The sequence below is a fragment of the Grampus griseus genome, assembly GCF_964374135.1.
Source record: "Grampus griseus genome assembly, chromosome: 1".
NCBI lineage: Eukaryota > Metazoa > Chordata > Mammalia > Artiodactyla > Delphinidae > Grampus > Grampus griseus.
Window position 1 is genome coordinate 146,397,593 of NC_139017.1, and position 16,773 is coordinate 146,414,365.

A 16,773-nucleotide genomic window follows, 5' to 3' on the forward strand; every position below is an offset into this window, starting at 1 on the left:
CCTAAATAGACATTTCTCCAAAGAAGATATACAGATTGCCAACAAACACATGAAAGAATGCTCAACGTCACTAATCATTAGAGAAATGCAAATCAAAACTACAATGAGATATCATCTCACACCGATCAGAATGGGCATCATCAGAAATCTACAAACAATAAATGCTGGAGAGGGTGTGGAGGAAGGGGAACCCTCTTGCACTGTTGGTGGGAATATAAATTGATACAGCCACTATGGAGAACAGTATGGAGGTTCCTTAAAAAACTAAAAATAGAACTACCATACGACCCAGCAATCCCACTACTGGGCATATACCCTGAGAAAACCATAATTCAAAAAGAGTCATGTACCACAATGTTCATTGCAGCTCTGTTTACAATAGCCAGGAAATGGAAGCAACCTAAGTGTCTATCGACAGATGAATGGATAAAGAAGATGTGGCACATATATACAATGGAATATTACTCAGCCATTAAAAAAAACGAAATTGAGTTATTTGTAGTGAGGTGGATGGACCTAGAGTCTGTCATATAGAGTGAAGTAAGTCAGAAAGAAAAACAAATACTGTATGCTAACACATATACATGGAATCTTTAAAAAAAAAGTGGTCATGAAGAACCTAGGGGCAAGACGGGAATAAGGACGCAGACCTACTAGAGAATAGACTTGAGCATACGGGGAGGGGGAAGGGTAAACTGGGACAAAGTGAGAGAGTGGCATGTACATATATACACTCCCAAACGTAAAATAGATAGCTAGTGGGAAGCAGCTGCATAGCACAGGGAGATCAGCTCGGTGCTTTGTGACCACCTAGCGCGGTGGGAGGGAGGGAGACGCAAGAGGGAAGAGATATGGGGACATAGGTATATGTATAACCGATTCACTTTGTTATAAAGCAGAAACTAGCACACCATTGTAGAGCAATTATGCTCTAATAAAGATGTAAAAATAAATAAATAAAATAGATAGCTAGTGGGAAGCAGCCGCATAGCACCGGGAGATCAGCTCAGTGCTTTGTGACCAACTAGAAGGGTGGGTGGGATAGGGAGGAGGGGAGGGGGATGCAAGAGGGAGGGGATATGGGGATATATGTATATGTATAGCTGATTCACTTTGTTATAAAGCAGAAACTAACACACCATTGTAACGCAATTATACTCCAATAAAGATGTTAAAAAAAAGTGAATCAGCTGTACGTATACATATATCCCCATATCCCCTCCCTCTTGAGCCTCCCTCCCACCCTTCCTATCCCACAAAACAACACTTCTTGAAAACCTTGTCTGCAGTCACTCTTTCCATTTGCTTACCTCCAATTCTCTCCCGAGCCCACTGCAATTGAGCTTCCATTGCTCATTGTTGCCACTCTACTGACAAGTAGCTCTTGCTACAGTCACCAGTGACTTCCATATTGCAGTGGCTACTTCTCTGTTGTTATTTTACTTGACCTCTTAGCAGTTTTCAATAAAATTGACCATACCCATCTTGAAACGTACTCTCTTAGCTTTCATAACCCCACACACCCTCCTGGGTTTCCTCCCACATTCTGGCTACTTTCTGTCACACTGCTTTGTAGGCTCCTCTTCCTTTTCTCAATCCTTCTAAATATTGAGTATTCTGCAGTACCCACTGCCCTGTCTACATTCTGTACCTAAGTGATCGTATTCAGTCCCATGGCTTTAAATATAATCTAGATGTAGGCAAGTCACAGATTTATGTCTCTAGCTCTGACCTTTCTCTTGAGCTGTAGGCTCAGTGTCCAGCTTCCCACGATGTCTAAGAAACATCTCAAACGTAACATGACCATCACAGAACTCTTATTTTTCCCGCCAAAGCCTAATTTTCCCCATCTCAGTACAGGGTCGTGAGATGTATCTAGCTGCTCAAGAAGAAAATCTGAGTCATCCTAGGTTCCCTCTGTTTTCTACCTTCTACACCCAGTCCAAGTTCTGTTGACCCGCACAGTTGGAAGACTGAATAAGATAATATATATAAAGTGCCTATTATAATGCGTAGCCCATAAAAAGAAATAGTCGCTATTATTTATTATTATATTTAATATATAATAATTATGTAAAATTTTAACTTCCATAGTACCTACACTTGGTTAGAGTTTTTGATGCTTTTTTTTTTAAACATCTTTATTGGAGTATAATTGCTTTACAGTGGTGTGTTGGTTTCTGTTTTATAACAAAGTGAATCAGCTATACATATACATATGTCCCCATATCTCTTCCCTCTTGCATCTCCCTCCCTCTCACCCTCCCTATCCCACCGCTCTAGGTGGTCACAGAGCACCGAGCTGATCTCCCTGTGCTATGCGGTTGCTTTCCACTAGCTATCTATTTTACATTTGGTAGTGTATATATGTCCATGCCACTCTCTCACTTTGTCCCAGCTTACCCTTCCCCCTCCCCGTATCCTCAGGTGATGCTTTTTTTAAGTTGCTGGAAAATCTGCTTTTGGATCATGGTAACACAGTCCCTACATGCCTGTTACATGTAGGCACCTGCAGGATTTTTTGCCTTGTCTCTTTCTTAGAGATGCAGCAATCTCTTGAGTTTGTTTTAAAACAAATCCATAATGACTTAATAAAACAGAAAACTCATTTTAAACTTACAGGTGAAAGTACTCACTTTCTAGGGATCCCCTTTTTAATATTTCAGTGCCTAGGAAATGGTAACTCCTTGATGACTGTAGTTAGTTCCCTGCTTTTTTTGCCTCTTAAGCCTCTCTCAACTCACCCAATCTGTTTTCTGTTCCTGTTATCCTATGATTTTGCCATTCATAAGGCCAAGTTTAATGGCCTCTCTTTGGTTCTCGTTATACTTACGAAGATTAAATGTGAAAATCTTTTACTTCACTATAAACAAAAAGCACATCTTAAACTGTAAAGTAAATGTTTCTTACTAATACTGACACTCTGCCTCATTAGACATTGCTAATTGGCTTGTGTGTCACTAATTTCTCCTGGTTCTTCCATCTCTCTTATCTTTCTTTCTTAATCTCTTTTGCTTATTCCTCCTTCTCCTCTGCTCATTACTTAAAAATTGGTGCTTCCTCAAAATTGTGCTCTTAGCGCTCCTCTTCCCGCATCTTAAATGATGAGGTTTTCTTATCTTTTTTGTTTGTTGGTGGGTGGGACCCTATCCCTACATTAATTTTACAAGAACCAGCAAACAGTGTAACACAGACACCATAGGAAAAGACTACAATGTGAAGAAAAAAATTTTTTTCTTGAGGTTTATACAGGCCTTTAGCACTCTTAAATTCTAAAAGTAGAGAAAGTAATTTTTATGATCTGAATATTTGTGCATCTTTCTTAACTGTCACACGGTTAGAAATTTTTTACCTCCTTTACCTCCTATATTTTAGGGATTTCCTGCCACCTGGTGTTCAGAAAGGACACTGTAATTGGTAGGAACTCACAGTCCCAATAGTACTAAAAGCTAACGTGCTAGATGACAAAAATTTTCTACCAAAACAAAAAAACATCCAATAGACTTAATATCCAAAGAAACTAAAATGACTCATGAGAACGTCTTTGTCTTCGCTTATGTCCTTTCCCCTGTTTGGGTATATACCGTCCCTCGATCTCTCCGCCCAAACCACTCCTATTTATCTCTTGTTCTTCTTTCAAAATGAAGTAGTACATGTATACAGGTTAAAATGTCAAAGAGTTCTACAAACTTTATAATAAAAAACAATATTCCTATGCCATATTCCTTCACATTGTCAGTTCCTACTTCTCAGAAAGAGCAATTTTTAATTCTTTCAGCTGCTTTTTCTAACATGCCTCCACATTTCTAAATAACTGTTCTTTCTTGATTTTTTAATTCTAGGTATTCTCTTTTTATTCCTACAATAAAAGATGAAGATTTACCTCTCTAAGGGTCACACCATTATATTCTCTCCCAAACAGACTTTCTCATTCTTTTCAATGTGGATAGGCTGAGCATGTTCCACATCTTTAAGTTCTGCTTCCTTTTTGATTCACAGTTCTGTCTTTAAATAATTTCTTTCTTCTTGCATTTTACTATAAGCAGTCAAGAGAAACCAGGCTGCTCCTTCAACACTTTGCTTAGATATTTCCTCAGCTAATTTTTTTACTCACAAGTTCTACCTTCCACAAAACGCTAGGACATGAACAGCATGTCTGGATTATAAGCCTGTCACAGTTTTCTCAGAACCAAATAGGGAAAGAGGGTTGGATGGTGGGGGTAAGTGTGTCCATTTGTACAATATGTATATTTTTCTTACTCCCTCAGTTTTTCGCATGGAAACCTCACCCTCAGTTGTACACAGTATTCCCAATCCAGAGCCTCTCCGAATCTATCTTTCCAGTGAATAAAGCTCTGGTTTTCTTCCAGGAGAGAGAATGAACAGGCACTGAGCTACCCTGAATAGAGGAGGAAGTCTGTGATCCTGAGACCTTTGACAAATTTCTAACCTGTTCCACTATATTTCGGCCCCACTTTCAGCGGGGCTCTGCAGCATGAATCAGTCTGCTGCTGGGCTTTCCTAACTGCTGATGGCGTTTTCAACTTTCTTCTGCTATGTCAGCTATCTCTCATCCACATGCCTTCCAGATTCCCAATTTTATGACTCTTCTCTTTCATCTCTCCCATTCTATGTGTCTATGTGAGTTTATGCCTGTTCTTATCCCTCTACTTTCATTTTAGTGAAGTATCAAGAGGGACTGATGATGAGCATATGTATTTAGTTAGCCATTTTTTAACTAGAATTAACTCATGTTTATTCTTCAAGGACAAACTCAAATGTTATAACTTTTCCTGACCCCATCTACAGAGTTAATTGTTCCATCATACATATTCTCATAGCATTTTATATGTGGTTATAATAGCATTTACTATGCTTTAGTATAATTATTTTTTGAGGGACTCCTAATTATAATCCCCTTAAGAACCATCATTATATAATACTATTATATTACATAGTGTAGTTTCTTTTTCATTGTGGATTTGAAAAACTGAATTGAGCCAATATAAATGAATTTTCATCACCTCTAGTTAGTACCTGAAATTGAGGCTTAAATGGTCTTTTAAAACATTCCTATTTGACTTTGAGGGGCCTTGAAATAGTGTCTGAATATACTGCCGTCTATGTATGTAACACCATCCCAAAGGATGTTTAACTTAAGACACTGCAGCCAGGCTTATTGTTAACTTGAGATTGAGAATACTTCTGTCTCAGCCACATAGCCAACTTTGAAAATAAGAAGCAGGTTTGCTTGCAGAGAAGGGTGATGTGGTCAAAGAAACAGTACTCATTGGTTATGTGGAATATGTGATACTCTGCTATAGTGACAGAGAAGATCGAAGAATGTGATAGTTTTAAGGCATCACAGGTGATCAACAGTATCAAAATCCAAGTACAAATAAACGATTTTCCCTGGAAAAGGGAAATACTAAATTCCACTCTGTGCCAAATAATATGCTAGGCCCTTTACATTATGATCTCAGTTTTACAGTTGAGGGATTTGAAGCTCAGAAAGTCTAAGGTCAACTAAAATCCTTTTCTGAGCACCTTCCTTCTTATGCTAAATGCCCTTCCTCTGTGCTATTATTGTACCCTGAATATATCTTTATCTTAACACTTATCATATTCAAATGACACTGTGTTTATTTATCTATCTCCCCCATTGGACAGCTCCTCAAGGGTAGGAACAGGGTCTTATTCTCCAATACAAGGTCTTGAACAAGAACTCTCTCAATAAATGTTTGTTGGACTGCAGATCTGAGCTCGGAATTCAAGCCCAAATCTGTCTTGTTCATCATCACAGGCATATATCCAGATATCAAGATAGTCACTCTGCTTTAAGAAACCTTTGGGAAGGAAAAATAAGCATTTCTGAAAACTTTAGCAGATTTGGTTTGGGGGCTGGTTTTTCTTTTTTCTTTTTTTTGCAGTGTGTGGGCCTCTCACTGTTTTGGCCTCTCCCGTTGTGGAGCACAGGCTCCGGACGCGCAGGCTCAGTGGCCATGGCTCACGGGCCCAGCCGCTCCGCGGCATGTGGGACCTTCCCGGACCGGGGCACGAACCCGTGTCCCCCGCATCGGCAGGCGGACTCCCAACCACTGCGCCACCAGGGAAGCCCAGGGGCTGGTTTTTTTTTAGATTTGGTTTTTTATATTGAGAAAAGCTGATATTTTGGAAACTTTTCCTACCAACAAAAAATGGAAGAAAAGAGTAAACTGAAAAATTAAGGCTTAGACATACATCAAAGGAGAGATGTCAAGAATGTGGGTTGCTTTCTTTTCCAGGGGCGTTATGGGTGTGCATCATTTTAAATCCACATTGCAAATTGGAGGAAAAATCCTGTTGGCTGCAGCAGCTGCAGAAGTGGAATGACCTGGATGTCTGTCCCCTGGAGGATGGGAACTATGGGCATGAGCTGCCCAACATCACCAACGCACTGCCCCAGAATGCCAGTCACCGTTCAGGTGAGCCAGATATCATTTTAGCGTCTTCATGCCTGGAACTCCAAAAGGTCGGAGGGTAAAGCCTGAGAACAAAGGTAGCTGGACAACTTTTGGACTGTCAGAATTGTCATCCTAAATAAGAAAAGCCTGTTCTTTTGTTTGTCTTGAAATGCCAAACCTTAAATAAGGGTGAGCTTGTATCTTTGACATTGAGGATGCTGTCCTTTTCCACATCTAGAGTGTCCTTACAGTGCCCAGCATAAATTCCTAGAGCCCTCTTCATGAATCCTCTTTACCCTTCAAGTTTTTCATGACTAATGGATCTTGGCCTCAGTTGGGGTTGGTTTTAGCTCAGAAGACCTACCTCAAGGGAATGATAGAAGACCTGGGAGAAAAAAAAAAAACAACTTAAAAAAAAGTCCTGACAATTGCCTTTCTTACTTACTTTTCTCTGTTTTCCTCAAATTTTTATACAGCAGATTTCTAGGAGGGGGTCATCGTTCCGAGATATGGCTAGGACTCTTGCTCCATTTTAAGACAAATCCAGTACAGTGATATTGTACCCTCTGCCTTTTGAGCCCACTGACCAGGTATCACTGGACATCGACATTCACATCAGCTTTAGTTCATGTAACTCAGGCCATTTGCTGTTGGCAATTGATTGCTCTTTAGCCCATGGGGATCCTTTATTGGTAGATTTTATCAGACATTGATTTTACATGTCCTCCCTTTTATTTTAAGTGATAAATCTACTGATATTTTTAACCTCTAGGAGGAAATCACTTAAATTATTGTTCTTGCTTGGTCTTCATCTGCTGTACCATAATTGATTAGCAGTGTATTTAAGGCAACCAAGGTAATGAGAGATGAAAAGCCTACAACTTTGCCACTTGAAGCTACCCTTTGCTGGCATTCATCTAACCTCCACAACACAGGAATGTATCCTTTTAGTATTGACTTTGGTTTGGCATAGAGAGAGTCACATGTGTATAAACACATGCCTCCTGTCTGGCAGTTTCTTCCTTGTCACAGTATACTGGTGACAGTATATTTGAGAATGTTGTTTCCTCTTAAGTCTTCTCAAGCTGTGGCTGATTTATCTCTCACATCTCTTTACCTTTGGGCCTGATGGAGCAATAGGCATCCTGCTTATTCTTCATTGCCATTTCTACATCATTGTCCTACCCTCCTTCCTAAAATACCCCCCAGCTTTAAAGTCAGTGCTGTTAAAATATGCTGTCTGCTGCCCTCCAGGTTTTGGTCGTTTGACCTCTGGGGCAATCCCCCTCATTCCTTGAAGATTTTTGGTTACTGGCTCACTAACACTACTCTCTGCCTCTACTTCTGTCATGATTCTTGATCATTTAAATAGCCACATAGATGGTACTTTCAGTATTCTAGTCTTTCAGTTCTTTGACCTCCTCTCTTTTAATAGTCTATCTTCTATCATAACTTAGCTATGCAACCCCAAGATCATACCCTAAAGCTTGCCATTACCAATAAGTACACCTTCTTCACAATCGCAATTTCAAGCAGCTCTAATTAGCACCACCAGTCTTACTAGGTTATTTTCTCTGGTATTCCAGTAATTCTTTGACCCACTAGGAGTTTTGATGCTATCACTTTTCCATCCTTGTGGTAGCCTCATTTTCCTTCTTATCCCGATTAGATTCCTCGGTGCATCATTATAATCACTACCTTGCATACATAGTCAACCCCCTCGTTCCCTTAGTTACACTCACATAGCAAAACCCTAACCTTAGTAGTTCAGTCTAACTTTCTAGTTACTTGGTGCTCACACCCACACAGCTGAACATGGTGGAGAGAAACATGACTATGATAACTGGTCTTATCTTAAGTTTATGACCACTAGTCTCAAGTGGGTCCATAGTATTGTGCAGACATCAACTACATTTCCCTAGTCTGTGCCTTCTTTCAGTCTTCTAAATTACTATTTCACACCATCTTTTCCTTAAAACTTTCTATACTTTCTCCCCATCCTCACTTTCATCCTGAAGACTTGCTTCCTGTTCACTGAGAATATAGAAGCAATCAGAAGAGAATTTCCAAAACTCTATCACCACATCTGCTTCTGTCTCTACCCATCTACTCTGCCTCTTCTGCTGTTTTTGTTTGTGCTTCTAAGTGCAAACCCTCCACTTGTTCTTGAGATCTTATTCCTTTTATCTAGGACATCACCCCAGGAACTATCTGTACTCTCTCCTGCGTCACAGGTTTTTGTGGATTATTCCTCTGAGTATACAAGCACATTGTTTTATCTTTCATCCCAAAACAAAACAAAGCAAAAAATATTCTTGTTGACCCCACATGACTCTTTGTCTACCACCTTGTTTCTCTGAGGTAGTAGAAATAAGTGGTAGAATTAAGAAAAATGCTCAGAAGAATATTATATATTTATCTTCTCTACTTCTTCTGCTCTTATTCTCTCTTCAACTCATTCCAGTCAGGCTTTCATCCCTTCAGTACTGAAACATCTCTTGTACTGGTCACTAACGCTAACCATTGCTAAATCTAGTTCTCAGTCAGAATCTTACTTAACCCATCAGCAGTATTTGTCACAATCGATCACTCTCTCCTTCAAACACCTTATTTCCAAGACACTACTCTCTTGGTTCTCCTCTTCATTGGCCCCTCCTTCTCAGTCTCCTTTACTGTCTCCCCACCACCTCCCAACCTAAAATGCTAGAGTACCCAGGGCTCAGTTATCAAACCACTTCTCTTTCTATATTTACTCCCCTGGTAATTGCATTGTTTTACTAATCATCTATATACTAACAACATCCAGATTTATATCTCTTGCCCAGACTTTTCCTCTCAACTCCAGATTTACATGTTCATCTACCTTTTTGATGTTTCAGCTTAGATATTAATAGGATCTCAGTAGGATTTCTTACCCCTCTAGCCCCACCCAAACCTGCTCCTCCTGCAGTCTTCCCTGTCTCCATATATGACAAGTCTATGTTAAAAACCTTGGAGTCATCCTTGATTCTTCTCTTTCTCATCCCAGACCTAATCCACGAGCAAATCCTATTACCTTTACCTTCAAAATATATCCAGGGTTCATTTACTCTCATCACCTCCACTGCTTGTTACTCTGAACAGATTCATCGTCTTTCACAAATTATTGCAGTGGCCTCCTAACTGCTTCCATCGTAAAGTCTGTTCTCAATACTGCTGCCAGTTGTCCTTTTAAAATGCAAATCAGATCATATACCTTCAATGGCTCAATGACCTCCAGTGACTTCTCATCTTTGCCTCATGGCCCAGAAGGCCCTCCATGGTCTGGTTTCCTAGTATCTCTCTGGCTTCATCTCCTATGACTTTCCTGCTTATTTACTCCATTCTAGGTACACTGGCCTCCTCACTACCCTCAAACACTCCAAATATGTTCCCACCAGTAGCACTTGCTGTTCCTTTTGCCTAGGATGCTCTTCCCTTAGTTATATCTGAGGCTTGCTCTTCAGTTCCTTCAGGTCTCTGTTCACATGTTACCTTATTAAAAACCATGCTATATAAAACAATAACCCCCACCCAATACCAGCTTGCCTTTCTCCCTAACTTTGCTTTAGTCTCTTCCTTAGCGCTCATAACCATCTTATATATTTACTATACTTTACATTCATTTAACTGTCTCTCCCCATTTGAATATAAAGGTCCATGAAGCCAAGGACTTCTTATATCCTCAATACCTAGAACAGTACCTGCCATGTAGTAGGCAGTCATTATTTGCTGACTTCATGAAATACAAAACATATTGGGAGCCTAATCCCCACTGTGGGCTGAGCAGACCCACGGTGGATTCTCAGTTTAGCAGGAGAGGGGCTCCGACTGCAGCCAGTAGAAGGGTCGTTGTGCTTCAGCTGAGGGGTGACATGAAGGAGAAGCAATTTCAGTAAATATTGTCAGTGCTATTCTGATTTAATCCTCTGAGCCTGCACTCTAAGGAATATACAGGTTTCTGAAGAGATGACCAGATTCCAAGGACTTTTGCTTAGTAGCTGAATATGTTCATTTCTTTCATGTTCAGTCTGAATCCTCTGACTTTCCCTCCCAGTATTTTTGCACAGGCTCAGTAGATGCACAACTCATTTGGGCATCTCGGGAAATACCTGTATTTCAGTTCTTGATCCCAAAATAGTTTCAACTGTTCTTAGTCTGGCAGAGAGTTAAATGATCGTTTATGTTTTCATTTCCTTAAATGTCACTTCCATGAGTCCTCCTATATCCACATTTTATGATTGTATCTTCCATTTGGTCTTCCTACACACCACCCTGAAGAATTGGGCTTACTTTGTCTACTGTTTCCCTGCAGCCCTTTTCCTGAAGAGAGATGGCATGGTAGGACTCCAGTGAGAAAACAATTTAGTCTTTTGTCAGCATCAATTTTTCTTATGGGAGAACAAGGTTGTAAGCTTGCAGATACTAGTGTGATAAAGATACCAGAATACACAGGGCTTCAGCTCTTTTTCAGCTTTTATATCCATGTCACAGAAGTACTTAGTCTGATGTGGGTCATGCTGTAAAAGAAACAGGTTATGGGTTGGCCAGGGACATTACCTAGCTGCTTCTCTGTTCCTCTGGCTTCTATAGAAGCAGTTTGTATCCTCATAATTGAGCAGCTGAGCACCACGGTCCCTCCTCTCTTTCATGTGTTTCTGGGTCCTACGAGAAACTGGTCTTCAGCCATAGATCTATGTAGAAAGGTTTTCCCATAGAGGGCACAGACACACTAAAAGCTATCCAATAAAGAAGCAACACAACGAACACCCAGACAGATGGCAGAGTGACTGCTGTCACTAACTATACGCTATTCTTCTGCCATTCCTCCCACCCTGAAGAAGACACAGGAGCTAGAGCTTCAGATTACCCATCATTGAACTGCTGCATTTCTTTCTTTCCCCAGATTCTTTATCCAGACCAAGGCGGACAGTGTTCACTAGAGCCATCGAGGGCCGTGAATTGCATTGGCAGGACAGCCACTTACAGCGAATAATCAGCAGTGATGTATATATAGCTCCTGCCTGCCAGCAGGAAAGTGAGAGACTACTCTTTAATTCCCAAGGCCAGCCACTGTGGCTTGGTAAGTGTACCTGTCCTACTCTCAGAATTTCAGAGCCCTCTCTCACCTCATGCCAAGCTTGAGTGAGCCATCTGCATAGGTACCAGCAACACAACTACACTTTGGACAGTCTTCATACAGATCTTCTGGGGCCTTGACTGGGGCCTCAGGGTATTTATGTGTAGCCTGGGCGATTTGCATATGTACAAGTGAGGTACAGTAACCTCAAATAGAGGGATTTATATTGTTTCCTAAGTTTGGGGAGGGGAAAGGAGTTAGTAAATCTGAAAGAGTACTAACAAAATCATTAGACATTAGTTCACAGGCTCTCTTAGTCAGCAGTTACTGAGCAACATTGTAATCTACTCTGAAATTACATATTTTGCTGAAAAGGCATGAACTTTGAAACTTAAATTACTCTGTACTAGTAGCTAAGGCACTATCTGCATTTGTCACCAAGCTGTCTTCCTTTCCTCATTCCTTCCGTCATCATAACAGAATAGAGCTGTTCCATTGTGAGTTTAAACCCTCCTCTAGCCTCTGTCAATCTGTTCTTGACTTTATTACAGAATGCCCATTCCAAACTAGACACTTTTAAAAAATACGCATTTTCTGAGTCTTAACGACAATTGCGTACATTTTTATTATCATCTCCCAATTCCCTACCTCCATCCCTCACCCCATATCTTTGTCTTTCACAAGATCTTGCTGAATCCACCTGAAATTCCCTTTGATTATATTTCTTCTTCTCTGATCTAACACTTCTAAAACATATATATAACAAGCATGAGAAAAAATATAACCTCATTAATAAACAAAGATGCAAATCAAAACAACACTGAATTATCATGTTTCAATTGTCAAATAGTCAGAAATTTTATAAATAAAGATAATTAGGTTTTGGTAGAGGAGAGGTTACATGTAGGAGAGGTAATCTCATATACTACTGGTAGGAATGTAAATGCTTACAACATTTCAACAACATTTATCAAAAGCCTTTAAAATACATTCATAGCCCTTGATCCAGGAATTCTACCTCTAGGAATTTATCCTGAGCTATAATTAACTAAGAATATGCATAAAGTTATGGGGCTTATTAGAGCATGGATGTATAATGTACAGAGGAGAAAAATTGGAAGCAATCTAAATGTCCAACAATAGGGGATTGATTGACTTAATGGGTAGTATGTATATTCAGTGGAATGATATGTAATCATTTTTAATGTTATAGAAGTGTATTTAATATGGGAAGATATTTACAATATGTTATTAAGTGGAAAAACCTAGTTAAAAAACAATAATTAAAATATCCCATTTTTATTAAAATTAAATAGAAAAGTCTGGATATATATTTTTTTCATAAAATGAAATATGAAACTAGAAATAATGGTTATCTCCAATCTTTATTTTGTTTTATCTATATTTTCAAATTTTCTATAACTATTTGTATAATTTTTAATGTTATCTTAAAAGAAATCACAAAATAAACCGTAAATCTCATTATAATCACTTCCCCATTTATAAGCCTTTGATAGTCATTTGTTATACCTAAGGTAAATCCAAACTCCTTAGTATGGCATCCAAAGCTCTTAACATCCCAGACTCTACCTTTCCAGGCTATCTCTAGCCACATAACCTAACTCCACACAGAACTATTTGCCGTACTCTGAAGATGTTATCTAGAATACTTTTTATGCTTTTACTTATATGCCTCTGTTTATATGTTATATATAAAGGCAACCAGGAATGCCTTCCCCTGCTTGTCTACATATTTAAAATATTACTTGCCCTACAAAGGATATAGCTCAAATATTATTTTCTTTCTGTGTATATTTCTATCATGTCATTTCTTTTCAACTGTTTTATAATGATATGTTTATGTATCATTTGTGAGCACTTTGAGGAAAGTGACCATTTCTTATTCATCTTTGTAGCTGCTTTGCCCAGCATGCTACCTGGCATTTAATAGGTTCTCAGGAAGCATAGGATTAATAAACAAATGAGGCCTTTCCCTCTATAAAGGCAGTTTGTTGCTACATTGCCTTCCTGTAGTACATGTTCACAAAGAGGTACAACATTTTATTATCCTAGTTCTTTGTCCCTTTCTACACCAAACCACTACACTGGGGCTGCAGGGTGTCTCCTTGGAGGTAGGTACGTGTGACTTACTCAACTTCCTATCCCTAAAAGGTAAGATACAATTTCTGGTACACAGTAGATGTCAGGTTGAATTTGAGGAACTGAACTGAATACAGTCTCCCTTTGTCAAGCATGAATTTTCCTGATTTGAAAATTTAACTCAATCAAAATATTTTCTTCTCATCTGGTAGAGCATGTGCCTACAGCCTGTGCTCGGGTTGATGCCCTGCGTTCCCATGGTTACCCAAAAGAGGCCCTCAGACTCACAGTGGCCATTATCAATACTCTGAGGTTGCAGCAGCAACGGCAGCTGGAAATCTACAAGCATCAGAAGAAAGGTACAGTGATCCAGAGCCATCTTAACTCCTTAGGCTGAGGCTGATGCGGACCCTCAGGGGCTGCAAGGCCTAGTACTTAATTTTCATTAAGTTTCCTGGTGTTACAGGGGCTAGGGGATTCTAGGTCGTTCTCCTTGCTGTGTGGAGTGTCTCACTTTACCTCTATGAATATCAGTTTTCTTATCTGTAAAATGGGAATAATAATGCTGGCCTGCCTCTCTCACAGGACAGTTGAATCCACTAAGATCTGGTATGAGAAGATCTGTAAAGCTGTATCTACATATGTGTGCTGTCAGCAGGCAGCCTACATGCACACCACATGCCTCAGAGCTGGATGATGAGCTTGTGACCAGTCTCATCAACCCAGAGCAAGACAGTGAGGGAAGCTTTACTTTGAGTTTCAGGGCCAGTGTCTGAGAGAGACTGGTGAAGAGACTAATGGAGAGACCGGGCAGGGACAGAGAGCAGTGTGTCTCTATCACTCTCTGAAACCTTGACCTGCTTGTTTCCAGAACTGTTGCAGAGAGGAACCACAACGATCACAAACCTAGAAGGCTGGGTGGGCCACCCCCTGGATCCCATTGGCTGCCTGTTTCTCACTTTGACTGAGGCCTGCCGCCTGAATGATGATGGCTATCTGGAAGTGTCAGGTACAGGGGTCAGCCCAAGGCAAGCCGAAACTGCCCTTGGGAGCTCTCTTCTCCTCCATGACAGAGGCTGTTTTACCCCTCTTGCAGCCTTTTGGTCTCTTATCCAAACTGGACCTCCCCTGAGAGGTTTTCTTGGGATTGCTCTCTTTCCCACCTTCCTTTCCCACTCTGTGGACTGGCCCTGTCCTACTCACCCATTTTACTGTGCCAGCCTCAGTCTTCCTTTGCTCCTCTCACTTCCCTACCGTGTGAATGCCTAAAGAGTAATCCAAGGGGAATAAGAAGGGCTAGGGGGATTTGAGGAGTCAGAGGCCAAGTAGTCCTCAGAGTCTGGAAGGGGGAAAAAACTTCCATCAGCAGTGTGTATACCTTGCGTAATACTCTCACGTTCCCCTTGAACATTCTCCTTTATGGTAGTTTTGTACCAAATTTACAAAACAGAAATAAAAGAGAAGTAATTCAATAAAGTCTCAAAGTAGCAAGGACTTGAGACAGAACTGATTCTTCTTTCCTTTATGCTATCACTGTATTGTATACATACATCTGTTACGGTATTTAGCACACTGCATTACAATCTGTTTACAAGTAAGTATCTCTTACTAGACTGTCAGGCCCCTGAACGCAGAAGTTATGACTTATCATTGTGATCCTAGCACTTAGGGCAGTAACTCCCATTTAATAGTCTTCCATAAATATTTACCAGATGGAGGAAGGGGAAAGGAAAGAAATTAAGACTCTGGCTTTTACACCTGTGCTCTCCTCCTGAAACTCTGAACCCAAAGGTGGACCATATAAAGTACTAATAACATAAAAGTTGCAAATGTCACAAAAGTAATAGTTTAACTGGATGGATTTGGATTTCTGTGGGTAGAGATACAAGGGGTGGCCCCAATGCAAGGTAGGGGCTACCCTATCTTCCCTCTGATCCCCTGAAAAAGGACTCATCATCTTTGGTCTGTTTCATCTGCACAATGACACATCTTGAAAACCTGAAGTTGTACTTGGGGTTTATTTACCATAGACATACACTTAGCTCCTTCCACATACCAGGCCCTGGAGATGCCTCAGGCAGTAAGATAAAGTCTCTTTCCTTTAAGGTTCTTACATTCTAGTGAAGAGACAGACACAAAAATAGTTAATTAGTATTACATAACATTCTAGCAAAAGATTAGTATGATTGTATTCTTCCCCAGCTGGCCTAGCCAGATAATGCATTAGGAAGGAGTTAGGAATCTTTGTAACCCTGTATAACCCTTTTTCAGTATATTTGTCTTACTGTTCTCGTGTTTGACTCAGCTTCCCTGTGTTAGCTCTTGACCAAGCTGTCTTCCAAAGTGTTGGGGGAAGAGAGGCAGAAAAATCCATGGGGCCTGACCTACCGAATCCGGTGCCCTGTTGTCCTCAGATATGAATGAAAGCAGAGCCCCTGTGTACCAGCATGTGCCTGTGGCTGCAGGCTGCCCAGACAGCAGTGAGTCCTACCTGTCATTGGCCATGGAAGTTGCTCTGATGGGGATGGGTCAACAGAGGGTGATGCCTGAAGGCCTCTACGCACAGGACAAGGTGTGCCGTAACGAGGAGCAGCTCCTGAGTCGACTCCAGGAGCTGCAGCTGGATGATGAGCTAGTGCAAACACTGCAGAAGCAGTGCATCTTACTCCTGGAAGGTAAGTAGAGAAGGGGCTATTGTCACCGAGTCTTAGGCCTGTGACTCTGGGTTCCCCTCGCTAACAGAGCACAGGTATAGCAACATTTTTAACGTTAAAGTATAGTGAAGGTTCTTATGGCTAGCAAACACATGTGGGATCCTAAGGCTCAAGTCCAGGCAGACAAATAAAAGCATACAGATAAATAACTGGCTGGCTTATCGTCTTCCTGCAGGAGGCCCCTTCAGCGGTCTGGGAGAAGTCATCCACCGAGAGAGTGTTCCCATGCATACCTTTGCCAAGTATTTGTTCTCAGCTCTGCTGCCTCATGATCCAGACCTGTCCTATAAATTAGCCTTACGTGCCATGAGGTGGGTAGCCCTTTCCTAGCCCAAATGCCTCCACTAAACCAGAAGTCTCAGATGTTCTTTTTCTTTGTTTATCTCACTTTCTTCTCTTTCACTCTTTCTCTATTCGA

At 40.6% G+C, this 16,773-nt stretch overlaps 1 protein-coding gene across 1 annotated transcript in view; it reads left to right on the forward strand.

Annotated features, from left to right (window-relative positions):
• The window catches only part of ZSWIM5 (zinc finger SWIM-type containing 5), a gene marked incomplete at both ends in the record, with an annotated part of 260,182 nt that overhangs the window by 211,668 nt on the left and 31,741 nt on the right, over positions 1–16,773 (forward strand). The window contains 6 exons of the mRNA XM_082669091.1: positions 6,285–6,464; positions 11,368–11,544; positions 13,854–14,000; positions 14,513–14,650; positions 16,056–16,316; positions 16,531–16,666. Of these exons, the coding sequence (XP_082525217.1) occupies positions 6,285–6,464; positions 11,368–11,544; positions 13,854–14,000; positions 14,513–14,650; positions 16,056–16,316; positions 16,531–16,666 (1,039 nt within the window). The remainder of the gene's footprint in view (positions 1–6,284; positions 6,465–11,367; positions 11,545–13,853; positions 14,001–14,512; positions 14,651–16,055; positions 16,317–16,530; positions 16,667–16,773) is intronic.